Source organism: Fusarium musae, chromosome 9, assembly GCF_019915245.1.
Source record: "Fusarium musae strain F31 chromosome 9, whole genome shotgun sequence".
NCBI classification, from domain to species: Eukaryota; Fungi; Ascomycota; class Sordariomycetes; order Hypocreales; family Nectriaceae; genus Fusarium; species Fusarium musae.
Genome location: NC_058395.1, coordinates 225310 through 250705, shown reverse-complemented (window position 1 = coordinate 250705; position 25396 = coordinate 225310). Strand labels below are relative to the sequence as shown.

Below are 25396 nucleotides of genomic sequence, written 5' to 3'. Positions count from 1 at the left end.
TTTCTAGACAGGAAGAAAGTCGTACCTTGGAAAGAAGAATTGGGCTTTGCTAGATGGAAACAATCTGTTTAGGCTGAGTTGCCTCGCTAAACCGAAAGTGGGGAGAGCTATTGTGAATGGTGTTGGCTTTGGAGCGTTTTGTGTTTTAGGCAGCAAAGTTGGATTTTAGAGAGCGTGACGGACACCCTGAACATTGTAAAATACATTACTTTTAGAAGATAGATATAGCTGCGGTGCTAATCTATAGATATTAACATGTTTGGATTTAATAGAACATCACTCAGTGACCAAGCTCAATGACTGGTTGATTGCAGTTCAGGGTAAGTCAGGTAGTGGCCAATTGATCAAGGTCCAAAATCACATGTCAACCTTAGCCATAAATCCCCAGAATTGCATTGTCTGTGTGCCAACATGCAGACAGACCTTCAGTATGCCAGTTCTGTTCATACATCTTGGCAATAACGAAGACGATGCCGTTGTTTCCGCGACTGTCACTGCCAAGCCAAGAGTCACGCCTCAAGAATTATTGTAACCGACTCAGCATTCACAGGGCTAGGATCCTTGTAATTTCGGATGCATCGTGGCCAATCACGGTCGATCCCTCCAAGCGAGGACACTTGTCTCTTATCGTTGGTCAACTGATCTTACATGGTAAGCTGATAGTCATGAAGTATCTCGCTAAAGACGGTGTGGACATCCACTTACACCCTTGTCTCGGGGATTTCCATCTGGGGAATGACTTCTTCTTGGCGAAAATCCCCTTTATGCACGAAGTCACTCGATTCACATTTTCCGCGATGTCTCTTGGCGATATCAAACCATCCATAGTATGACCAGATCAATGCTATATCAAGTTGATAAGCAGTATTCTAGCATCACGGCCACGTAGAGATAAGCTCAAACGGCTTGAAGCCTCTTTTACCGATCGCGCCATTCATCACGCCAAGATCTCACGGAAGGCAGCCGGGCGAATTATGGATGCTGGCGCCTAAACCCGGAAATTACAGCTGACAGCGCTAGTCATTTCGAGATTTATCCGGTGAAGGATCGCATTTTAAAATCTCACGATAACCCATCATCTCACATTCTCTTTACCTCTGCAAAATCCCATTCACGTCACTCGTTTCACAAAATCGTCATTCGTTTACTCCACCATGCATTTCTCAGCTTTCGCCGCACTCATCGCCATCTCTGGCTTCACTTCCGCAAGCCCCAACGGCTGGTCCAAGACCAAAGAAGCAGACGACAGCCCCTCCAAGCTCGACGACTGCGGCTGCTGGCCTATCTACCAGGCTATGCTAAAGTGCCAAAAGCTGAAATGGCCTAAGGAGGAAACGCGCGACTGCGTGTGCATTCCGAACCCGGATGGTTGGTACGGTTCTATGGATGGCTGCCGTACTTGTCTGAGCTCCAACTCTGAGCATGAATTCTTCGATAATACTGCCAAGCTCGTCACTCAGCTGTTCGTCTCGTGTACCAACGCTGGCGGCGGCGTTACCAGCGATGGAAACAGTATCTGCGCTAGCAATGCATATCGCGAGGCCTGTGTATCGCTAGGAACGAATGGAAAGCCCAGCTGGGCAAGTTTTGAGCAGGAGGGAGTCAGTGGAAATGGAACCTACGTGTTGGATATCAAGGAATTCGGCGCAGATGATGATGAGTCTACATCTACGTCTGTGATTAGTGCAAAGACAACCACCAAGACGAGCGCTGCTGAATCCACTGGTAGTACTGAGGCTACGACCGTGGCAGTGGCTGCTACTACTGGTACCACCGAGGCATCGTCAGGCAGCGCTACTTCGGATGCGACATCGGGAACTGAGACTCCTGTTGCATCGGCTACAACAGCGCCAAACTCTGGCATGAGACTTGCTAGTCATGGAGCTGTTGGCGTGGGTCTGGTCGCTGTCGTTGGTGCTATCTTGCTTTAGTTTATACTGTGTAGTATCCAGACGCAGGAGTTGAGTATGCTGTTAGTAATACCTTAATAATATGATACTTGAATCCTATTAAAACCCTGATCCCTGAGAGAGTTAAAACTTGTAACATTTTCTCAACCCCGAAATCTCTCCTCGGTTCTGCCATGATTCTTACTATATGTAACATCGCTGAACTTGAAGATCGGAAGATGCGAACTGACAATCAGCTGTATCTAGATGCTGTTCTGGCACGAGGCTTTCCTTAACACTGACTAGATATGTAGTTTCTTCAGCTCGAAAGCCGTCGTTGTTGCCATTGGCACCTTTGCTGCCATAGACGTCTCATGCTCGCCGGAAAAGGTTGAAGATTCGTCTCGTGACCATCTGTAGTATCAAACCGGAGGTCTCAAACTCGATCCCCCAAATGAATCTATGCGAGGCGATTCTTTTGTTTCATCAGCTCGATATGGAACTTCTCTTTGAAAAGTCATACCTCTCGGCGTAATGACACCCATGTTTGTGCCGACATACATTTGGACCATCAATTGGCAATGAGTAATTAATGGTGGCCGTTATTAACGGCGGTTGGAGTGGCTTGTCGACTACTGGCTTTGGTGGGATGGACGATCGGCCTAACGTAACGGTCAGTTATGAAACATAGACGGCCATCCCGTGATTGATCACGAGTGAGAAATCGACCTTTGACCAATTCAATACCGTTACTAAAATTAAAAAAAATCTTCAGCATCTCCCTGAGTCGTTCCCCCGCACGCTGATCGACAGGGCTAAATCGGGGCTCAACATCGCGGTTCCATCTCAGCCCAACGCGAGCCAACGGACGTGATGGCTGCGCACTTGCAATCCTCCACAGAGACACATACAGTACTCTGTAATTGAGCACTTCTACTCATTCACACTGACCCAATTTGTTTCAACGATCCTTATTTCCCATCCTTCGTATAGTAAACATTCCCTCCTAATAATTAATTGCAGCGCCTCAAAACCAAGGAAAATAAAATACGACCTTCATGGATCCCCAACCCAGGCCAGCCACCCAAACCAATTGGATCCGTCCCGCCCGACCCCGGAAAAACATAAAACAGCCATGGTCCGATACTAACAGGTCTCCCCGGAGGTTCCAGCCAATCTAGAGTCGTTAGTGTTTAAGGCTGACATGTGCCGCTGCTAGCTTAGTGGTTCCATGCTTGTTCCATGAAAAACTTAAACGCCATATTTGTAACCCAACCCAGCGGGGGGCATGCGTGTTCCCAGCGCAATTCGAAGTCTCGGGAGAGAGGAGTTGGTTACATTATGGCTTGCCGTGACTGCTGGTCCGTCTGCCGTCGTAATGATCAATCACTCCGCTTGTGCCGCGTCTCAGGACTCGAGTCAATAATTGAACGGCATATTTCCCCAGCCAACACTCACTGCAAGCCATGATGTAACCAACTCCTCTCTCTTTTCCCCAGACTCAGCGCAAGTCTCAGCTAGAGTACTCCAAACCTTATCGCAGGTTTTTTTTTCATCTCAATGTAACAATTTCCCGAGTCACTAACTCAAAAGATCCCCGTGGCGTCAGACGGATAGCGTCTAGCCCGGGCCCTTTAGCATTGAATCTGCGACTTTTGGGTCGCAAGATCGACTGCTTCACTGCTCAATGCGCTATGATCGCGGCCGGCGCTGTGGCTTTGGGGTTGTGATCTTCCTGCATTAAATTGAACCGTTAGTGGGTGTTGGGCACTGACTCGTAATTCGAGATCGAAGCTAGCGGTAGTCTCGAAGAACCCGCGGCCCCTACCCCCCTCCTTGGTTTTGCATATCATGGATACAATGCCCAAAACAGGGGAAGAACTTCTGTCAATTTTCGTATTGAACCGTCTTTGCAAGTTATTATATCTTGGTCTCGCTCTTGGCTTCATTCTTATTGTCTCTTGTGATACTTGACATATCAAAATTTAGTACTCCATCCTTACTACACTCCAACCATGGCGGGCTTTTTGATCCCCCCGTGGTACAAGTCCGAGACTCCAAAGAATCTGGAGATGAACATTGTCAGTCTCATCTTCGGCTTCAGTATGGGCGCGTCAATGTTCACTGCTGGCATGGCCATCAAGCAGACGATGCAGGCGTACCAGAGACAAAGGCTCTTCAGTGCATACATCATCATGTGCTGGCTTGATTGGATTGGATGTAATTGTATGGGAATCATCACTTACTGCTGGCTCCGAGGCTTCGCTCCACCAAGGTCAGTCTCCTCTGTCCACATCCCCCGAAGTATACTGACTTGATACCGCTCTCTAGCTTCTGGGTCTTTTTCTTCATCAGTACGTCGCCTCATCCCTAGTCTCAGACTTATACTTACATCTTCACAGTTGTCTTCTGGAGTATGCAGATCCAGTTTACCCTCCAGATCATCATCAACCGAATATCCCTCCTCCTCGGTAACAAAACGAACATCAACAGAGTCAAGTGGGGAGTTGCAGTAATTGCGAGCTTGATCAACATCAGCGGTTTCTGCATCTGGGTACCAGCTCGTCTACAGAGATCTCACCTGTACGAAGAAATTAACATCGTCTGGGACCGAACCGAAAAGGCAGTCTTCTTGATCGTCGATCTAGCGCTCAACCTCTACTTTATATACCTAGTCCGGTCGCGACTTATCGCCTGCGGATTGACGAAGTATACTGAGCTGTTCCACTTCAACGTCGTTATGGTTATCATATCAGTGTCGCTGGATTGCGTGTTGATGGGAGCCACATTCCTCCCCAGTCCTGTCGTGTCAGTATTTCCTACACCTACGTTACATCATGTCTAACGGATATTAGCTATGTCCAATTCCATCAACTCGTCTATCTTCTCAAACTATACATCGAAATGAACGTCGCCTCTCTTCTCGGTCACATAGTCAAGAGTTCAAGGGAGCAGGACGCGCGACCGAGTGATGGAGGAGGTAGAAGGGGAGTTCGCGATGAGCTGGTCAGCGGTCGGATGACTACGTTTGTCACCGCGAGTCGCACAGGTCATGTCAGGCTGGATGATGTGTCACGGGACGACAACTACCGAAGGAGATCCGACTGGGAAAATGGGATTATAAAGAAGGTTGAGACTAAGGTTGTTTTCACAGAGACCCAGGACCAGGCGTCCACTTCAGATCAAGAGCGAATGGTATGAGTTTCTTATGTCGGAATACACAAACGTTTGACGATTAGTTAGCGTCTATATTCACTACTATGTAACAATAATATAATGAGTAATGCGACACGTTCATTCCGCAAAACAAGTGATCGAGTCCCCATGGCCTCAATGGGAAGATCACTCGCCTCAGGCCATAGGCAACACGCCCAGTAATTTATGTCCTGGGCAAATCTTTAATGTAATTTTGCAGAAGCCCGTCAATATTCTACAGTTATGTGAGCCAACGACTTTTGCAAGATAAGCCAAGACCATAGCGCTTACTGTTCCGCGTCACAAACTTATCTAGACCTACTGTGCCGTACTGGATTGTCAATCACAACGGATCAATTGATCTGACGTCAGATACGTGAGAGCATCTCTCATATTAGCCTGATTCTATTCCTTATCTGCCAATCCGTGCTCTCCACGGGAATGATAAGCTTATTCGAAATCCTTCAGGAAACGTGATATATAACCGGTCGGTGTCGGTACATTCCCTCCTTTCCAACGACCTCCTTAAATAATTCTGGAGTCCTAAATTATCATGAACAAATCTACGCGGCCCAGTCGTTTTCCAGGCTTCAGTGCCTTATCGGACAGAGTATTCGTTCGTCCCGGTGAGACGCAGACAGGTACTGAGCCTATCCCCGAACATCCCCGCACTGTCGTCATCTACGGCTGGGGCGACGCACCTCCAAGACACATCTCAAAGTTTCTCGATGGTTACCGACAGCTATACCCCCATGCAAAGCAAGTCGCCATTCTGTCACCCATCTACAAAGGCTTCACCGACCATGTGGATCAGCGCACAAAGGCCATGCTTCCAGTTATCCACGAGGTTTTCCCTAACGATGCATCGGATGGTTTGGTCTTGCTCCACGCCATGTCTAATTCTGGAACTCTCAACTATTCAGCTACTTTAAATGCCTATAAGGAGACCTACAACCGACCGATGCCCCATGCACTGACGGTGTATGACTCTACGCCTGGAACTCCCCATCTCACATGGGATAACCTCAAGCGATTCTCTCACGCCATGGCTCTCGGCCTAGCAGCAAAGCTTCACTTGCCATTCATAGTAGCTCAAGTGCTATGCGCCTGGTTCTTTGTTCTGATTCATGTATTCGACTATCTTGCGGGGAGAGAATCTGCGCCCAAGTTCAGCCATAGGATCTTCACCGATGAGCAATGGGAGAGTAAGAAGAGCACAAGGCTATTCTTGTATGGAAAGGGAGACTTTCTTATTCCGTGGCAGCATATTGAAGGGTACATGGCTGTCTCACGTGAGGCTGGGTACCCTAGTGACGGACAGGTCTTCGAGAGTGGACATGTTGGGCATATGAAGAAGGATCCGGAGAGGTATTGGGGAGCTATTCAAGAGTCTTGGGAGAGGGCTATAGGTAGACTATAAGAGGCACTAATAATAAGGCAAAGACTACACTGTTAGGCTAATAAACCAATTGTTCTTGATCTTTCACTAACTTCACTAACCTAATAATCGACTTCTCCCGTTGCCCCCTCTCTGTTTGCCTCGCTTTAATCAGTTGAAAGTTTGCTTTATATATCGTATTGCGCTATAGTACTGCCTGTCAACCCGCCGCTAGATTCCTCATCCAGGCTACTTGACCTAAGTACAGCATTGTCCTCTCGCTTCGTCCCCGGTAAGACTCCCAGGTCCTGGTCACAAGTGCAAAGGTCTAGACAGTGGCCATTTGACCCCCATCACGCTGACCAACATATGTCTCTCGCTCAGAGTCTGATCACGATTAGTACCGTACCAAAGGATAGGTGACTTGCTCTCACCATCATAGTGATAGCTGGGACACGACCCAGGCTGCTGCTGGTCGCCAGTGACAGCCTTGCCTGCGCCAACCTCATTACCGGAGATCCAGTCTCCGTGTTCACGACAGAAGTAGCCGCGACCACATTTGCATCGCAGGGATGTCCATTTCTCGGACTCCTCAAGCCAATGTTTGTGGTCCTCGGAACCGCCTTCAGCTGGCTCTGGGCGAGGCAAGACCTTCAGAGCGGGGAACATCTGATTGATGTTTTCCAGCGTAACACGGCAACTGGGGCCACCGCACTACTTGTGTCATTAATGGTGCAAATAGCTTGTGGTATGGGGGACTAGCCAATGTTTGAGCCTTCCCAAAAAGCATGGTGGGCTTTGTGGTCTCAGTATGGGTCTGGGAATCGCAACAGGGCATGATGAATTGTTTTTGTTGGTTGAGTAGATACTCAGGTTCAGATGAAAAGGAAGGGTTTTAGAAGTGATAGATGATTTTTTAGTAGCAGTGAGGAGTGAGGAGTGAGGGGGATTGTTTCTGGACATTGGCGGACGATCTCCGGGTTTTATAGCTCAGCTCAATGCCTTACCTAAGCTGATTCACAATGATATGAGCCCGAACGAAGACGCTGGAGATCATTGAGACCTTCTGATCTCCGTTTCCTTCTTTGATATCATGCGGATGTTCTCATGACTATCACCTATTACGCGTCAGGTGGGATTCAGGGATGAGCTTCGCGGCCTGACGAGACTTCATCAAGACGGCATCGAATATGTGAAGAGAGGTAGCGTATGCTGGGTAGCATGATAAAGAACAGTGTCCTCTTCCGTGACAGCGCCATCACCACCGATGATCATAACTTCAATTGGCACTTCGCTTCGAGCGATGCATAATGGCAACCCGTGTCTGAGGTATCTCCAATGCCAACTGCTCCTTTGCAGCAACCTAATTGCCTCATAAAGCTTTGACCCCAGCATCGCCGCGCTCAGGCCTTTGCAGATCCTCTGTCAACAAACAACAAAACTACACAAAATATGGTGGTCTGGACTATCTAGGGAAGGACCCGCTTGATAAATGATAGAAGGCAAAAGGCCCTTCCTCTGAATGCCTGCATGCCTGCTCTTCTGCGCCGCACTTGGCGGCATGTATTACGTGGCGGCGATGTGAGGACCAACACCTTGGCTTTCGGAAAGGATCTGTGGCATGTTGGTCAAACAGGATCCCTTCGGCTCTAGGAAGGTTTTGTATGAAGTACATCGACGAATCCAAGTTCGTCGCTGTAAAGTAATTCGATAACCTGGGTGTGTTCAGAAGAAGAGCTGTCAAGTGAGTAGTGCTGATTGACTGGCAGCGATGATATGGCATACGTTGATAACTCCGCAGAACGAATCTCTAGGTCTGTTGGCTGCACCCTTGTTATTGAGAGTTTGGTTGGTAAGGGAAACGTGAATGCTTCTTGGTTGCATAAATGCAGTTGGCTGTACATAAATGCAGTTGGCTGCAAGAGTGGCCTCAGTTTCCCTGCCGGGCATATGATCCTGCCGTTAAGAAACACAACAACTAACGGGCAATCCTATAGGACTTTGTCCGCCTCGATTGTAATAAGATGATGACTGAGGAACACAAGTACCTTGAATAAATGTCAATAATGCAACTAGCCGTCTACATCTCCATTGACAGTACCTCTGGACTTCATGTACCATTTTATGCTTGCAAAGTCATGTAAACTGAGGAGCTCAAACTCCCGGGTCTGTCACAGCAATAAGTAAGACTTTTAGGGGCATTGGCTGTGGCCAAATATGCATGATTACCAGAATGGGACAATGGTTTCTCACGACCGGAAGACTTCCCCACCACTCAGAAAACCCCAAAGAATTACTGAGGCAATGCTGGCATATGATGTAGAGAAAGGTCAGATAATAAAAGTCCAATTATCCTATCACCGTAATTCCGAGGCACAATTGAATCACATTACCTTGAGCCGTAATTTATATGCCGACAAAGGAGGACTGATGTTATCTTCGGTTACGTCATTTAACGATCTCCAGTGAGCTGATGCATACACTTTTACATAGGAGCTTGCAAGATGAGAGTGGACGTTAGTCAGATTCACGACTGCATCAGTCAATTGGCTAGTCCAATTGCTGGTCGTCCACAAGGCCTCGGTGTTGCAGCCTCCGATGCTTAGCCCAAAGGGAATCCTGACGAAGCCAATGATCTTCTCGGGAGTGAGAAATTGCGTTAGGCTCGCGAAGAGACTTTATGGATGTAGTTAGGGATACCAACGGCTAAGATGAGGCTGCCAAAGGCCTTGAGCGATGACAATAAGTGACTCACATACCACCAGTGATTAGCACGTTCTTTCCTCACTTTTCGTAATAAATTGATACTATTTCCTTCTACTTCCTCTATTGGCCCCTAGAATGCACAGTTGGACTAACATAAGGTTAGATAGATACAAGTAGCTTTGGCTTGTTAAAAGTATTCTTCAGTTATTTTCTTTTAGACCGAGAAAAGAAATGTTGCCTAAGTGGTTAGTTACTATAATTGCCAAAAGCACTATTTTACTTACAGGATAAGAATGGCAACGATTGGCAATGGGATTATGCGATGACCACACTGCTTGAACGCTCGTCGACCCTCGGAAGTGCCATAAGATTCCATCTCTGCCAACAGAATCCCCAATAAAGGATCCCACCGAAAGAACTTCTCGACCAAAGCCATAGTTTTAGGCGGAGCTGCAAAATCGCACCAGAAGCCTTCACTCGTTCGACACATGATCGCAACTCGATCTATCAACAAGTCAGTAACTTCTAACTCATGCTTCAGTGCACTGACATCTCAGCGGGGCTTTAAGTGTCTTGCTCTGTCCAAGGACCACCATCTCTTTCCTATGGCTTGACAAGTCATAGGACTTTGGCGCTGCTTTTGTAAAGTCAATACCCTGCCATGAACCGCTCCAATTTGAAGAGCTGTAGAGTTTATGATGCGGTTCGCAGATGAGCATAACTTGATTTGCCTTCGCAAGCTCTCGGAGGGTCTTGACACCAGCTTTGATATCCGATTCCTCTAGGGCTTCTGTCACGGCTATTCGGTGCTGGAGAGCGATCTCGTCTATCTCTGTTGACGGCTTGATTGTGAAGTTGCCTGTGGCGTAATGTACCGCATTATGAACATACCCTTCGCCCCTCTCGCCTTGAAGCTCGGGGATGCGATCTCGTACTGATTGGTTAGCTGATATATTTAATGGTGAGGTTGACTCACAGTTAATGGTTGAGGAAAGCGATATATCGTACTTAGTCTCGGTATCAATCCTGGCTAGCTATGCGACGTATTTAGCATGGCTGAATGGCATTAGAGTCGTTGATAGCCCACCTTGGTGAAGACTGCGGTAATGATATCGCCGTTACTGATCTCACCTGCCAAAATATGCTTCCCATCCAAACGCTCTCTCGCCTTGTCTCTCAAATTCTGCACCACTTCTATCGGTAGAAAAACGAGTCTAGACTCCTCTTTCCTGTCTTTCAACAAGTCAAGAGCAATTCTTCCAATCACCAGCGCTTGGTCTTTCTTGCTGCGGATGCGCATCCGGCCAACCCGTTCATTCTGCTTGGCCTCAAGGTTGGAGAGCTTTTCACTTCCCAGCACATCATCCTTATACCCCGTCATCTGCGTCGGTACCTTCCCGTCGATAACAGTAAGCCATGCCTTGACGATATTGGCCAATCCGCCTTGATCAGCAAAGACATGCGGTAGACTTATCGCAAGAGCTGCTCCATCTGAAAATTTGGTTAAGTGGACATATAACAACGGGGAATTAGGCGGCTCGTCTTTTCGTTCATACGGCCAATCCTGCGGCCTCAACCGCGCGTCTATGATCTCCATGTTTGGTAAAAAGGCTACACCATCGCCTGGATGTAAAATCTTGGAAAATTCATAAGTCTCGCCGTATGAATACCCAGCGCTGACGGATGACCATTTGAAGAGCTCGTAGTCATCTGGAAAGACGTGCGGTAAATGGTACTCCAGGCGCGTATTGCCATAGGATGGGAAGATACGTGCGCCTAATTTTCGCCAGTGGTTTCTGATCAGATTGTCTAAACCGTCTTTAAGAATTTGCTCGTCGAGGGGATGGTCTGTTATGAAGAATGTTCGGGTGCGGAGATTGGGGATAGGGTTGGGCTGGTCGCTCCATGAAACGGGTATTATCTCCATCTTCGGCGACAACGCTACATAGAATACTTGATTTTGGCAGTGAATTTTTTAATAAGAAAGAGAAGTTATCTTGCTTCAAGTCGGACTACGACAAGAAATTACTCGGTCTGTGCTGTAGGAGCAAACGGATTTCCGTATCATGTCAGCTCTAGTCCCTATCAAGTTAATCTCCTCGTCTCACAGCTACTGAGAATGTCACTTCTCGTCCCCTGAGCCCTGTCATAATACTACCGAGTTTCCATCGTCATTGGTGCAGGAGTACCACGTTGTTGTAAATAGATGGTCGAAGATCCTTTCGTCTGACAATTGACACCATCCTACTCACTAGGTGAACAAATTTCAGACCTCGCCAGTCTCTAATACAGAGAGTAAAGATGAGCTTCTAAATAAGTCCATCGACTGTAATGGTAGCCGTCTTGGAGATCATGTATTCGCTCACAGCCACGTCCTTCCCAGCTTCCTTCCCATAACCCGACATTTTAATCCCTCCAAATGGAGATTCGGCCGCAGAAGAATTACCTAGTATCTCGTCAGCACACCTCATCATGTTCCAAGAAGAATACTCACCGGTGTTAAGAGCAATCATTCCAGCCTCAAGGTTCTCAAGCATCCGCCAGATACGATCCGCGTTCTTGGTAAACGCATAACTAGCAAGGCCCATAGGTGTATCATTCGCCGCCTGAACAGCCTCCTCCTCCGTCTCAAACTTATAAAAAGCAGCAATCGGCGCAAAACACTCTTCGCACGAGATCAGAGTATCATGCGACATGTCAGCGAGAATCGTCGGCTCAAAGAAATATCCGCCCTCACCTCCCTTGGGAGAAGCACGATTACCTCCAGTGACGATCCTTGCACCTTTCGAAACAGCATCTTTAATAAGTCTCTCAGCTCGATCCAAACTTTCAGGCTTCGTTACTGGGCCAAGGGTAGTTCCCTCTGCAGCGCCGTGGCCGATGGCATACTTGGCAGTCTCTTCAACAAAGCGCTGGAGGAACTTGTCGTATACCCCAGACTGCACGAGGAAGCGATTGACTGTAACGCAAGCTTGACCTGCATGACGCCATTTGAGACCAACAAGTTCCCGCAAAGCAGCTTCGATATCTGCATCGTCGAAGATAAGACAGGGACAATTACCGCCTAGCTCTAGGACCACTTTCTTGAGACCTGAACTGCAGTGGTTCGCGACCAGAGTCCCAACGCGCGTTGATCCTGTAAAGGTGACCTTCTTGACCAGCTCATGCTTGCAAAGCGCTTCGCTAAGCGACGGGGTATTTTCCAGGCTTGTCGGCAAGACATTTAAGACACCATCCGGGAATCCAGCCTCGGTGGCTAACTTAGCTAAAGCCATGGCAGTGACTGGCGTTTCGGGCGATGGCTTAACTACCATCGTACAACCAGCCGCCAACGCAGCAGCAGCTTTTCTCAGAACCATAGCAACGGGGAAATTCCACGGCACCAGGGCGACTGCGACACCAAGTGGCTGTTTGATGGTAACGACTCGTCTGTCCGGCGCAGACGGGGCAAAGCATGTTCCTTGAATCCGCTCTGCCTCACCTGCAAACCATGACACAAAGGTCAATGAGTAGTCCATCTCCCCGATTGCCTCGACATATGGTTTTCCAGTCTCATACACCAAGAGCGTGGCTAGATCGGCCTTATGCTCGCGGATGAGAGCGTCCCATTTGAGAAGCCACTGGGCACGTGCTCGAGGGGATGTTTTTCTGAAAGATTGGAACGCTTTGTGTGCGACGCGAACGGTTGCATCGACGTCATCAGCAGAGTTGTTGGTGACCTTTGTCCATGGCTTATTGGTGCCGGGATCTAGATGCTGTGTCAGGCCGGTGAGATGTTGTGAAATGGAGGGTGCTTACCGAGTACGTCGAAGGTTGAGCCGGACGAGGCGGATTTGGTTTGGCCTTGGACGTAAGAATCGGTGACGAGGAGGTCTGGACGATTGAGCTTCAGATAGTCAGTTGAGCTCGTTTATCTCATTATCAGATGCTTACTCTGAACGGTAGTGGGTAAGCCATCTTACTTTCAGCCTGGTGGGTGATCTCCAACAATAGCGTCTCTAGAGATATGAGTCAAACGGCCTGAATAAGCGTTTCCTTTGTCTTCCCAGAGTTCAATCAAGGCTTTACTGAAAATGGTTCAAGTCCAATGAAGGCTGTTGGTTACTCTCATTATATGCTTTGCCTTCAGGGTATGCACGTAAGAACTCGGTTAGTAATGGTCATAGCAAGATTCCCCGCTTCTCGACCACCAACACAGTCAGCGAGTCGGCTCATCGCTGCAGATGCACAGAGTTCAAGCCACCTGCCATACACGGTTAAGATCTGCATCTTCATTCGGTTACCCATCGTGGAAGGGAATCAATTGTCGTGAACGACGAACGTGAGGGGCAAGTATATGTATCACGTCGCTTCAGTCACCTCTCAGTGTCGAGGCAGGTCTCAAAGCAGTAAAAGTTAATCATGGGTCGTTTAGATGGTAAAGTCGCTATCGTTACAGGTATTGCCCCTCATCGCATCATTGACCACTACTGATACAGATATAGGCGCCGCGTCTGGCTTTGGCCAAGGTATCGCCGAGCATTTCGCTGAAGAGGGCGCCAAAGTCCTCATCTGTGACATCAACGAAGAAGCAGGCCAAAAAGTAGCTGCGAAGTCTGGCTCGTTCGAGTTTCAGACCATGAACGTCACCAAAGCAGCGGATTGGCAGAGCGCTGTCGAGAAAGCCGTTCAGCTTTGGGGACATCTTGACATTCTGGTTAACAACGCTGGTACCAGCTACGAGAACAAGGTAAGTAATTGAGGCTCAATTGGCGACGCCAAAACTGACAGCTACAGAGCACCAATCTCGTCACTGAAGAAGAATTTGACAAGGTAATGAGCGTCAACGTCAAGAGCGTCTTCCTCGGCAGCAACGCCTTCACAGCTCAGGTCAAAAAGCAAGGCACAAAAGGCTCCATGATCAACATCGCCTCCGTAGGCGCTCATCGACCTCGCCCCGGGCTAGTATGGTACAACGCATCAAAAGGAGCAATCACAAACGTAAGTCATCGACCCTTACTGTACATATCATGCAAAGCTGACGCCAAGATACAGGCGACCATGGGACTTGCAGCGGAATATGGCCCAGATGGGATACGCGTTAATTCCATTTGTCCCTTGGCGACTATGACGGGTCTACTTCCTACGTTTATTGGGAAGGAGATCACGCCGGAGGTTCAGAAGGCACTGGGGAATGTTCCGCTTGGGAGGATGGGGGAGATTAGGGATGTTACCAAGGCAGCGGTGTTTTTGACGAGTGAGGAGGCTTCGTTTATTACGGGCGTTAACCTTGATGTTGATGGGGGGAGGGCAATCTAGTCACTCTACTTGTCATTTGAGAGAACAATGCAGTGAAGCACAAGGAGCATTGGCCGGCACGTCCCGCGCTGAATGAGACAAGAGACAAGAGAGTGAAGAGACACTTAAAACCCTGGGAGCCCCCTATGCACATTGTCGATCAATTTGCCAGGGTCTGATTCCTTTGGCTGTTGGCGACCATGTGAATGCTCGGCATTAGTGCTGTAACCCTAGCGCTCGTCACATTTGCCGCGTGTAGCTCCGAAAATTGGGCGGGGACGAGCTGCTGATGAACTGATTGACGTGCTTGTGAAAGCGGCGAGATTAATCACCGAAATTCTAGGTTAGCGGCGCTGGGAATTCCAAGGGAGAGGAAAGGGTTGCGAAATGGTGTCTTGGCATGAGAGCCTCATCTAAGTTTGACGTTATCCCTGACTCTTCTGAGCTTTGATCACGTTTCGAACTATGCATGTGCTCAATTGCGGTCATGAGAACGCTTTGCATAATTCGTAGAGCATGTGCTGAACGACCTACTGGCCCTTCATTGCTATATAAATGGTGTCCATTTCTCACAATCTCTCAGATCTCTATAGCATGTGACAGACATCCGCCAGCCTACTGCTTAGTCGCGATGTACTGGCTACTATTACTAGACGGAATCTCAGTCGCAGCGTTACCGGGAGCCTTGTTGTCACCATGAATTTCGCCCATCAACTGCCTATCAATCGCCGCGCGCTCTTCATCTGTCGCATCCGTGATATGCACCGCGACTTCATCACCAAACTGCTTACCAATCTCTTCCAGAGATAGTCTAGCAGTCTCGGGCCAGAAGAAGTAAATGGCGGGGATGAAGAGAACACTCCAGCAGATAACGAGGAGGAAGTATTTCCAGCCGACAGCATTGAAGCCGATGGGCGCTGTCTGAAGAAGGATGATGGTAGCTAGACGTGTCAGTGTGTTGCCTGTGGATCAAGATGAGGGTACATACCAGCGAATTGTCCAAACAGGGACCATCCAATACCAATTGATCGAATCTCAGTTGGGAAGATCTCTGAAACGTAGAGATACATGGTTGTGTTACAGAAGGTGCCTTGGAAGGCGAGATACAGAAACATAAACAGCACACCCATGGCATTACCTGCTTTGTTGTCTGTACCAGCGTACAGCGATATCATGGCGCAGTAGATGGAAGTGGTGATGACGATACCAATGAAGCCAGTCATGTACATCTTGCGACGAGAGTTGACCTTGTCATGTAGCCAAGCACCGCCAGGGTTGTAAATCAGTCCAGCTGTAGTCAACCAGAGAGCCGACAGTAGAAGTGGCATGTATCCGGTCTGACCTAGACTGGTATACAGGATGACTGCGTAGTTGTTCTGGATCATGTTAGTCGCGATACTAACAGACGAGGTTAGCACTTACGATAATGAGAGGACCTCCAAACTCTGCTCCCCATTGCGTCATGAATCCAATGAGCATACGCTTGCGGTAGCTCTTCTTCTGGACCACAGCCCTCCATGGATTCCCCCCATAAGCTTCGAGCTTCTTGGCATCAAGCTCAAGCTGCTTCTCAATCTGGTAGTACTCTTCTTTGGCAACCAGATCTTCAGGATCATTGACCGACCTGCGAAGGCGAACGAGAACAGACCATGCTTCTTCACGATGACCCTTTGACATGAGCCATCTTGGTGAACGAGGGATCCAAGGTGAACCAAGAAGCAAGACGAGTGGAGGGAAAACTTGGAAGGCTAATGGGAAGCGCCAGCCAAACTCGAGATTCTTCGAGAAATAGACTGCGAAGCCAATCCAAGAGGACAGCATGTAGCCAAATACGAGAAAGATGGCGTGATGCCCGACGAGCCAGCCGCGTGCGAGGGGACTGGACATCTCGGAGAGATACATCGGTGTCACGGTAGCCATCAGACCAACACACATGCCCATGATCCACCGTCCAGCCTGGAACATACTACAACAACATTAGCTTTGACCTGCGACAACAGACTATAAGAAGTGGTACTCACGCAAGGTTCTGCGCAGCGCACTGAAGAACACCACCAAGAATCCCCAAAGCACATCCAAACTGAATGCTCCTCAATCTCCCATAATAATCACAAGCCCACATGAGCACCAAACACGCAAACGCACCACCAGCAGAGAACAATCCATTGGCCGTAGCGATCGCCGGCGTCGTTATAGTATCGTAGCCCGGCTCGCCATCAGCAGGAAGGTTAAAGAACTGGTACCAGCCCGGTTGGCCGATTGTGCTTCCGATGATGGACGCTGCATATCCGTACGTCTGTGTGTTAAAGTAAGCATGTCGCACTGACTACTGAGATTGATGTGTAATTAAACGTGAATACGAGAGGTTAAACTTACAGTCCCGCCAATTGCGACAAAAGTAATGACGAGCTTGTTGTACAAGCTCGTCTGGTTCCCGGTCTGCGGCATTCTTCGCGACGTATACTAATTCGACGGGATACGGGAGCGAAAAAGAAAAAAGAAAAGAGAAAGAAGAAAAGAGAAAGTCAATTAAGCTGAGGGGAGAGGGAAGAACTGCGATCGGCATGGTCTTTTGACAGTCACATTCCCAGTGTAACCCCAGCCCCTGCAGATTGCCGGGAGATGGAAGAGACGTGCCGGTTTCGACGGGCTTGCCGCTTACAGGGATTGACAGCGAGTTTTACCTGTTGTGACAGGTCTGCATATTATTACCCACTCGGATGTAACTGAGAAACATGTAATTGCAAAATCAAGCAATCCGTTAACCGATCCTTGTCTCAAAAACCTCGCACCACGACAACATGCAGCTCTTTAGCATGAGGGGTACACCATCACAGCGCTATAAACAAGCTTCTCTACTGCAAACCTCCCGCATCAATCACTCTACATCTTTCCAAAATGGACCCCTCAATTATGGAAAAGCAATGGGACGAACTCCCCGACCCCAAACGCGTCTGGGTAGGCCACCCAGGCAGCCGAGAAGAAGGTCTCGGCCGTCTGGTTCTGCTGACGCCAGAGCGGGTGGCTTCAGCCGCACAGACACAGATCAAGACTGGGATACGCGTCAATCTCGGTTGGGATCTGAACAAGCTTGAGTTTGCGTGCTTTAACCGGCAGCCGTGCGAGCTCAAGATGGTGCCGCTTCTGGGTGGTGTTGCTTTTGACGATATTTACGTTATGAATCCTCGTGGGTACTGTGTTGAAGATGTTTTGGGGACTGTGTTGACGAGTGTTAGAGCAGAGTAGTCAGTGGGATGGGCTGAGACATTTTTCTATGCCGAGGGAGGAGGGGAGTGAGGAGAGGGTGTTTTATGGGGGGACGACGAAGGAGGAGATTCTGGATAGGGAGAATGATCGTATTGGTATTCATCATTGGGCACAAGAAGGAATAACAGGTCAGTAAGAGCCTCCAAGGTTCGTTTCATGTCTGATGTGTATTACAGGACGCGGAGTTCTAATCGACTACGCATCATGGGCTGAGAAGAAGGGCATCACCTACTCAACCTTCTCTCTACACACCATCAAACTCAGCGACATCCACCAGATCGCCAAGGAATGTAACATCACTTTCCAGCGCGGCGACATTCTTCTTGTTAGAATCGGCGTGATCCAAGAATGGGAGCATACAATGGATGTAGATGCCAAAAAGGCATACGCTGCTACAACAAGCCCTCAACATGCAGGTGTCGAAGGAACAATGGAAGTGCTCCAGTGGATATGGAACACGGGCTTTGCAGCTGTGGCGGGCGATGCTATTAGCTGGGAGGTAAGTTTATGTGAGCTGTTTTATGTCTGGTACTGATGGGTGCAGGTATATCCGCCGAATGAGGGGGGTGTTTTGATGCATGAGTATATGCTGGCTGGATGGGGCATGCCGATTGGTAAGTTGCTTCTACGCGACGGTTCTAGTGCTAATACGTGTAGGTGAATTATTTGATTTGGAGAGACTGGCTGAGACATGCAAGAAATTGAACCGCTGGACGTTCTTCATATCATCTTCGCCGTTCAACATGAAGGGCGGTATTTCCTCGCCACCAAATGCCCAAGCAATTTTCTAGGCGACCTCTGCATTCACATGTCGCTAGATAATACATCAAACAGAGGAATTACATCGGATCATTATCATTGCTTTTTGTAACCTTCCTGGCAAGCGACAGCCAGTCAATCAGTAACTACATGTGAATGCAAGGATTCGTTACCAAATTCTCTCGTAACTGAGAAAAGAGAAGACGGCCCGGGGAATTGAACCGGCAACGGTGATCGACAATAAATGGGCCGAGTACGGAAGCGATGTAACAACGGGACGACCAACATGCATATGACAAGACGATCATTGCTATCTTGAGTGCCGAGGTGGTGTAATTTCGGAAGCTTTTCTGGAATACGTTCACAATTTTTATGCGAAATATGCTGATTTGTGATATATGATGTTGACTCTTCTCTCTGAAGAATTGGCAGTTGAAATAAAACATCGCTTGCCAATGGGACTTTGTCTCACAATAGAAACCCCCACCTAGTGCTGAAGATTAATATCGATGTCATGATCGTGGCAAACCAATCGTATCCTTCCCGTAGGCCCTCAAATCTGATATCCATGTCTCGGATGAAACCTGGTCCTGTTGTTTTACCTCAGACGGATATTGATCTCGGTAGCAGGCGAGGAACTTTCTTCCATGACCTCGTATGCATGCGACAGGAACAATGGGCCATTCTCAGGGGTTTTGCTCATACCGGTCCATAGCTCGTCCGAGTTCATATGAAATCAACAACTGATCATATTATTTGTGACTATTAACATTCATTGCCTCAAGATCCCAGGCCTGAGAAATTTTACTGGTCCCACTGTCAGCTGCGGATGATCACTGAGCGGAGGATTTGCCGCCATGTCGGAGCTCCTATTACCTGCATCTGGTGCCTACAGTGGGTACATATGGCCCTGACATGCTGTATCTCCATCCGTTGTTTTTGAGTTTCATTCTTGGTTCTGCAACCCGACGATTTCGGACGCACTGAAGCATCGAAGTCTTTACAGCCAACATGACTAAACCAGCGATGGAGCCGCCTCCGGGCAAAGAGTCCAACTTTGACAATCCGAATCGAGAGTTGTACTACATCTGCATTGCCTCTAATACGATTGCAATGTCTGTATGTACCATCTTCGTTTTTCTGCGGTTGTGGGCCCGGTATAGGCTGGCGATGAGGCTTCGGCTAGATGATAGTATGTCCGTATTCACTACAACATCGAGTCATTTGCTAACATAGATATCCAGTTGCTTGTGTCATTGGATATGTAAGCGATGCTTTCAGCGCGCATTAGTCTCGTTAAGCACTAACCATCGGTCAGATTGGGTTCATGGGGTACTGCACTATGTGCCTGTTGAGTAAGTACTTGTCACCCGTGCTTAAACACTTGTAACTAACGATTATAGTGTTGAGATACGGTGGTGGCCTTCACCAATGGGATGTCCCAGAGCATCTAATAACGCAGTACAACCAGGTATGTCTCTTCTTTATACCCAACCCGACCGTGATCTGAGCTTGTTGTAGACCGTCTACGCGACCATGGTCAACTACGGCCCAACTGTCTTTGCCATCAAAGCAGCCATTCTTCTCTTCCTCGCCAGCATCTTCGCCCCATACAAGACATATGTCAAGTGGATATACGGCTTCCTCGGGGTCATGGGTGTCTACTACGTTGCCATGCTATTCCTCAAGATGTTCATCTGCCGTCCGATCTCAATGTTCTGGGGCGCTACCACCGATGGCGAATGCTTTAATCAGCGAGTTCTCATTCTTGTCGATAACATCATCAGTCTTCTTAGCGATATCGTTGTCCTTCTCCTTCCCTGTCCTCTTACCAAGAAACTCCAGGTGGGACTTGTCGCAAAGCTCAAGATCGTCGCTATCTTTGGAGTCGGAGGGATAGCCTGCATCTTTAGCCTTGTTAGGCTAGTCTTTATCATCCATAATGGGGAAAGCCCGGATCAGACATACGTCTTTCTACAAATCAACTTGACTGGGTGAGTCACCGAAGGTCATGCATTTGGGCGCCGCTAACCAGGGTCAGAATCGCGGAGTGTGGTATTGGTGTCGTCTGTGCGTGCTTCCCGTTCATGCCGATGTTATGGAAGTCCATTCTTCACAGGGATAAGCCAGGCTATTCATCCAATTACTCAAGGTCCCAGTTTGAGATGATGAGTTCGTCCAAACAGCGATCGCGAAACACGGGGCACACACCAGAAAGCGTGCACTACAACGAGGACATGGGAAGTGATGAGAATATTCTCATACCGAATGGCAAGTCGTACGTCACCACTAACGTTCGTGCGGGCGAGGGTACTGCTGAGGGAAGCACTGGTAGTATTGGTAATGGTAATGGGGGACACGGAGTAAGCCTTGATGACTCGCACATTCTTCGAACAGTTGAGGTGCGTCAGTATCTTAGACAGGCTTCATGACCTTCCAGGAATTAGAAATTCTTATTATAATTCTTACAGTTATACATTATATTCCAGCTATTCTTACCATGAATGCCTTTATTAAAAGTTATCTGTTAACTTTTTATAATACTAAGACCTATAAATATCAAGGCTCTTACTATAAATAATTAAAGAAATAGCTTATATACTAAAAGGCTTTGATATATTTACCGTTCTTGCCTATACCTAAAGGGACATATCTAAAATGATGCTATAATATATAACATAATAGGTTATATAATCAAAATAAAAGATAATATACTTCACAGGCACTATGATATACCAGACAGTGTAATCGAGGGGCCACTGAAGTTGTAACCACGACAGGGGTAATCTGTAAGGATATCTCTATTTAAAATTTAAAATACAAATCTTCCTACAAACATTGTCAATCTCCATCCCTCTACCCCAAGTATCGTTGCCAGCAGTATCTATTTGGGACCCGCCGCGAGAGCAGCCACGACGCCGCCGTCCTTGAGGATCTCGTGGATCAAAGCCACAACAGACTGCAGATTCTCTTTGTACAAAGCGCCAGTCGACCTCGACGTCTGCTCGGGGAGCGGCTTCGGAACCTTCTGCTGGATATGGTCTGGTAGCTTCGCATATAGGGTGTTGTACAATCTGCTCGGCTTGCTCTCCTCCAATTCGCGCTCAGAAACTTTCAAAAGCAACCTACGGTCCATCTCATTCCGAATGTCCTGCATAATCTCGACCAGAACGGTCAGGTCCTGTGCAAGTGGTGCGCCTGTGGAGCTATGCTTCTCGAGCTCGGACAGCAGCGCCAGCGTCTTACGCGCCGTCTCGAGCTGTGTGATATAGCCTTCGACGTTGGGCTGGGACTTGGCGGTACCAATCAGATCCCTAACATACCCCAGCAGGGCACTGGAGTCGTGCTGCAGAGCATCCTCGGCGAGCTTAGCATTGAGCTTGGCAAGCTCCGACATCTTGTCACGGAGGTCGCCCTGCGTCTGCAAGTAGTCTTTCAGCATGTTCAGGATAGCTGACTCCTGGGTTTTCTCACCCTCAGCCCATTTATCAATTATCTCCTGTTGCCGGACCCATTTCTTGATAGTCACGTTTCTGAAGATGGACCAGTAGTTTGTGTGCCTGTCCCACTTGCACTTGTTCTGGCAGAATGTACAGTAGCCATTGACCATAGCGGCGCAATCCTTCTTTTGATCGTCGTTTTTGTATGCGCAGTCCTCGTGACAGGTAATTGTACAGTCTTTGCAGAAGGTAGTGTACTGGCCTTCCGGAGCATTTGTGGTCTCGACGGACTTTGTGTCGACCTCCACCATAGCATCCTTGGGTAATCCCAGTCCGACAGAGAAGACTTTGAGCTGCATCATAACGAGCATGGCATTGGTAGCGGTCTCACTGATATTCTTCTCAGCCAGCTTACACTTCTCTTCGAGGGCTATACGCTGCCTGGTCACAGCTGCGGAGCCCTTTGTTGGAACCGGCGTCATCTTGAGAACCATTAGGCACAATTGGCGCTGGCCTCGGATCATGCTGTACCAGTTGTCGCGATAACCAGCAAGTCTGTTATCCAGGGGTGACAGGGTAAAGGCTGCGTTATTGATATGCATCTCACCGTTGCTGACGGGCCACTTGAGCTCGATGAGGGTGTCGTGGGCCAGGAGGCGGAGGCCATCGCCGAAGGTGTACAGGGTCCGCAGAGAGCTTTTAACATCCTTGGCAAAGAGGGAAAAGACGTAAGAGGTTACGGGCTTGATGATGTTTGTGCGTGTTTCGTCACCCTTACAGACGAGATTGACAGTGTTGACGTGGTAGACAGTCTGGAAGAAGTCAGACATGGCGGCGGTAACAAAGGCATCTCGTTCGGGCCCGCGGGTATCGGCGTAACCCGGCGTATCGACGATGATGAGTGTCTTGCCCTGAAACTCGGCTGTCAAGGGCCGCAGGCGGTAGCAGGTCACGAGCTGTGTCACGGAACTGCTTTGGTTGGCCTTGCTGTCGTCGATCAAGATGAGGCGGACCGTGTCGTCGATATCGCCGCCCAGCATGTATGACACAAAGGCGTTGATCTGAGTGCTCTTGCCCGCGCCAGTGGGGCCGGTAAAGACAGTTACCACCGTGTCCTTGGCGCTATCGAGGGGCGCCGGCTGAACTTCAGGCCTGTACTGGGTGGCCACGTCCACGACACGCACAGCGACCTCGTTCTTGAACCTTTCAGTGCTGCACTTGCGGCTCAGATATTCGCGGTGGCCAAGGTTGATGACGCACCTCTCGTGGTCGAACGACCAAGGCACCTGCCCAGCTTCTTGTGGTGGCTGTGTCAGTAGTTTCTCGTTCTTGTGAAAGAAGTCGATGATGCGATGGGCTTCAGATGTTCGCTTCTCTGTGCGGCCGACCACAGAGGCACTCCAGGCTGAGGCACCAACTAGGGTGCGGACTGCCAGTGCAACTTCATAGTCGCAGTCGTCGGTGAGTTGGTTGAGCTTGGCTTCTGTTGCTGTATCAGAGCACTTAATCTCGCTAAAGAGCTCTCCCTCAGCAGCATGTGGGAAGGCTCCGTCCTTCTCAGCGTTGGGCACTCGACGATAGCGGATGATCCAGTTGTCGACAGGGATCGGTCCGTCCGACGATTCTGGGAGTTTCCAGCTGACTGTCAGGTCCTGGCCATTGACGGAAACGGCCGGCGGCGAGGGTCTGCTGGGTAGCTCGCCTGTGACGACGGTGAGCTTGCCACGATGACCAAGGAGGATATCGCCGATCTTTGTGGCAACCTTCTTGCCGTTACGGACGGCCCTTGCTGCGTTTGTCACACCAAAGACGACAGCGACTCCAGGGACAGCTTGGATGCGCTGATCCCTAAGCTGTTTACATGAGTTTTGTAGTATCATCGTCGTTTGCTGGTCTTCGAACCACTCCTCCTCGAGATCGTCGCCATCACTATTCTCGTCACCCTCGCCATCCTGGCCGGATGCTGGACTGTCCTGAGATAATGCCTCCAGACGCGCCTGCAGCCCGTGCTTAGGCTGGCTTAGAGATGAGCCCCCCAGTGTCAGCAGCAGGCACGGTGGGCTCTCCTCGATCACCGATCCTGGGGTCTTACCGGCTAGGTAGTCACCGAAACCGTCCGCCAGGAGCTTGGCCACTGTCTTTCGCAGTTCATCAGCCTCTTGGAGCTTGGCCTCCACAAACTGCTGTGCAACTGAAACTTGACGCGAGTATAGTTTGACCGCTCTCAGCAATTCGGTCTCCTTCTCGTGCTGGTTGGTATTACCGTCCCGTAGCTCTGGGAGCAGACGTCTTGCCAAGGAGGTAAAGTCAGTCTCAACGATAGAGAAGGCATCCCTGAAGTTTGCAATCTGTTTCCTGACCATTGGGAATTTTGCAAACGCCGTGTCATCCGAAACCTTCCGGAGTGCGACCGACACATCGTCGCCGTCGTGAAGCACGGTGGCTGTGCTGTTGACAATGTTGGTGTTGATGGCGCGGATGACGCGGGTAGCCTTGTTGTCTACTAACTCCACAGGCAGCAACTTGTACTTGAGGGTATTCATCTGCTTGGCTAGCTTGCTCGGCATCTCCTTGGCCACACGCTGCGCATCCTCGAGACTTCCGACGTTTTCCGCAATGGCACCGCTGTATGAGATACGCATGTTCTCCATCAGGGCCTTGGTGCCCTCCTTCCACTCAACACTAGCCTCGCCTCCCACTGGGATCTTGACGATCTTGACCTTGAGCTCTCCCTTCACTTTGGTTGCCTCCTCTTCCGATGAGCAAGACCGGGCAAAGGTCAGCGTGGCGCTACCGCCCTCAACCACTTCAGATACGAAGTGGGTGAACTGGGGGTTGTCAAGCAGATTGCCATACTTGATCCGACTGAGCACCTCCATCGGGATGGTCCTTGTGCGTCGCTCCACGGTGCACGACACATTAACTCGCGCCTCATATTGTGATGACTTTTTCTCATTGAGGTACTTGGCCGATCCGGATGCGCTGAACATCTTGAGGTCTAGCGACAGCGAGCCCTCAATGTCTAGCAAGTTTTCCTTGCGGGCCTCATCGAGGGAGTAGGTAAAGTAGTAGTCGGCGTTTTGGACCTGGTTTTCATTGGTTTGTTCCTTCTCAGCCATCGACTCCGAGTCCCATAGTGACATGCCACTGAAGAAGCTACGGGTGCGAGCATCGTACAGCGCGCCGAGTTGCAGCTGCTGCCCGAGGGCGGGCTGGAAGCCATTTAACTCAGACTTGTTGCTGGTACTGTCCATGGTAAATGTGTTTTAGGTTGGTTTGATAAAAGGAGATGTGATGAGTGTAGATGTTGTTTCAGTAGATGAGAACGATACTGTTCAATTATCTTATTTTTCTGACGGGGAACATCCCATAATATAGTATTATCAATTCTACCTCATGCGATTGAAGATTAATTACGAGAGGACCTCTCTTGTGCTGGCCTCACTTTGCCTCCCAAGCCATATGACTGACCAGAATGTCCCCGC

At 49.0% G+C, this 25396-nt stretch overlaps 11 protein-coding genes across 11 annotated transcripts; 6 read left to right on the top strand and 5 right to left on the bottom strand.

Annotated features, from left to right (window-relative positions):
• Positions 1 to 1154: 1154 nt before the first annotated feature.
• On the top strand, positions 1155 to 1931 carry J7337_011330 (uncharacterized protein; the record flags this gene model as incomplete). Its single annotated transcript, XM_044828879.1, has 1 exon — positions 1155 to 1931. The coding sequence occupies one exon, from the start codon at positions 1155 to 1157 to the stop codon at positions 1929 to 1931; it is 777 nt and encodes a 258-aa protein (XP_044675554.1).
• A 1973-nt stretch (positions 1932 to 3904) lies between these two features.
• On the top strand, positions 3905 to 5090 carry J7337_011329 (uncharacterized protein; the record flags this gene model as incomplete). Its single annotated transcript, XM_044828878.1, has 4 exons — positions 3905 to 4164; positions 4221 to 4243; positions 4292 to 4697; positions 4745 to 5090. 4 exons carry the CDS (start codon positions 3905 to 3907, stop codon positions 5088 to 5090), a joined length of 1035 nt encoding a protein of 344 aa, XP_044675553.1.
• Positions 5091 to 5637: 547 nt separating this feature from the next.
• On the top strand, positions 5638 to 6504 carry J7337_011328 (uncharacterized protein; the record flags this gene model as incomplete). The annotated part of the gene is made up of 1 exon (XM_044828877.1): positions 5638 to 6504. The coding sequence occupies one exon, from the start codon at positions 5638 to 5640 to the stop codon at positions 6502 to 6504; it is 867 nt and encodes a 288-aa protein (XP_044675552.1).
• A 286-nt stretch (positions 6505 to 6790) lies between these two features.
• J7337_011327 (uncharacterized protein) lies at positions 6791 to 7131 on the bottom strand (the record flags this gene model as incomplete). The annotated part of the gene is made up of 2 exons (XM_044828876.1): positions 6791 to 6849; positions 6897 to 7131. 2 exons carry the CDS (start codon positions 7129 to 7131, stop codon positions 6791 to 6793), a joined length of 294 nt encoding a protein of 97 aa, XP_044675551.1.
• A 2317-nt stretch (positions 7132 to 9448) lies between these two features.
• On the bottom strand, positions 9449 to 11095 carry J7337_011326 (uncharacterized protein; the record flags this gene model as incomplete). The annotated part of the gene is made up of 4 exons (XM_044828875.1): positions 9449 to 9672; positions 9719 to 10102; positions 10145 to 10202; positions 10256 to 11095. 4 exons carry the CDS (start codon positions 11093 to 11095, stop codon positions 9449 to 9451), a joined length of 1506 nt encoding a protein of 501 aa, XP_044675550.1.
• Positions 11096 to 11477: 382 nt separating this feature from the next.
• On the bottom strand, positions 11478 to 13125 carry J7337_011325 (uncharacterized protein; the record flags this gene model as incomplete). Its single annotated transcript, XM_044828874.1, has 3 exons — positions 11478 to 12916; positions 12967 to 13054; positions 13102 to 13125. The coding sequence occupies 3 exons, from the start codon at positions 13123 to 13125 to the stop codon at positions 11478 to 11480; spliced, it is 1551 nt and encodes a 516-aa protein (XP_044675549.1).
• Positions 13126 to 13569: 444 nt separating this feature from the next.
• J7337_011324 (uncharacterized protein) lies at positions 13570 to 14466 on the top strand (the record flags this gene model as incomplete). Its single annotated transcript, XM_044828873.1, has 4 exons — positions 13570 to 13606; positions 13653 to 13897; positions 13945 to 14148; positions 14203 to 14466. 4 exons carry the CDS (start codon positions 13570 to 13572, stop codon positions 14464 to 14466), a joined length of 750 nt encoding a protein of 249 aa, XP_044675548.1.
• A 594-nt stretch (positions 14467 to 15060) lies between these two features.
• J7337_011323 (uncharacterized protein) lies at positions 15061 to 16893 on the bottom strand (the record flags this gene model as incomplete). Its single annotated transcript, XM_044828872.1, has 5 exons — positions 15061 to 15386; positions 15434 to 15821; positions 15868 to 16411; positions 16467 to 16741; positions 16822 to 16893. The coding sequence occupies 5 exons, from the start codon at positions 16891 to 16893 to the stop codon at positions 15061 to 15063; spliced, it is 1605 nt and encodes a 534-aa protein (XP_044675547.1).
• Positions 16894 to 17343: 450 nt separating this feature from the next.
• J7337_011322 (uncharacterized protein) lies at positions 17344 to 18247 on the top strand (the record flags this gene model as incomplete). Its single annotated transcript, XM_044828871.1, has 2 exons — positions 17344 to 17632; positions 17889 to 18247. 2 exons carry the CDS (start codon positions 17344 to 17346, stop codon positions 18245 to 18247), a joined length of 648 nt encoding a protein of 215 aa, XP_044675546.1.
• A 1235-nt stretch (positions 18248 to 19482) lies between these two features.
• J7337_011321 (uncharacterized protein) lies at positions 19483 to 20903 on the top strand (the record flags this gene model as incomplete). The annotated part of the gene is made up of 4 exons (XM_044828870.1): positions 19483 to 19663; positions 19875 to 19942; positions 19993 to 20465; positions 20591 to 20903. The coding sequence occupies 4 exons, from the start codon at positions 19483 to 19485 to the stop codon at positions 20901 to 20903; spliced, it is 1035 nt and encodes a 344-aa protein (XP_044675545.1).
• Positions 20904 to 21355: 452 nt separating this feature from the next.
• J7337_011320 (uncharacterized protein) lies at positions 21356 to 25165 on the bottom strand (the record flags this gene model as incomplete). The annotated part of the gene is made up of 1 exon (XM_044828869.1): positions 21356 to 25165. One exon carries the CDS (start codon positions 25163 to 25165, stop codon positions 21356 to 21358), a length of 3810 nt encoding a protein of 1269 aa, XP_044675544.1.
• Positions 25166 to 25396: the final 231 nt, after the last annotated feature.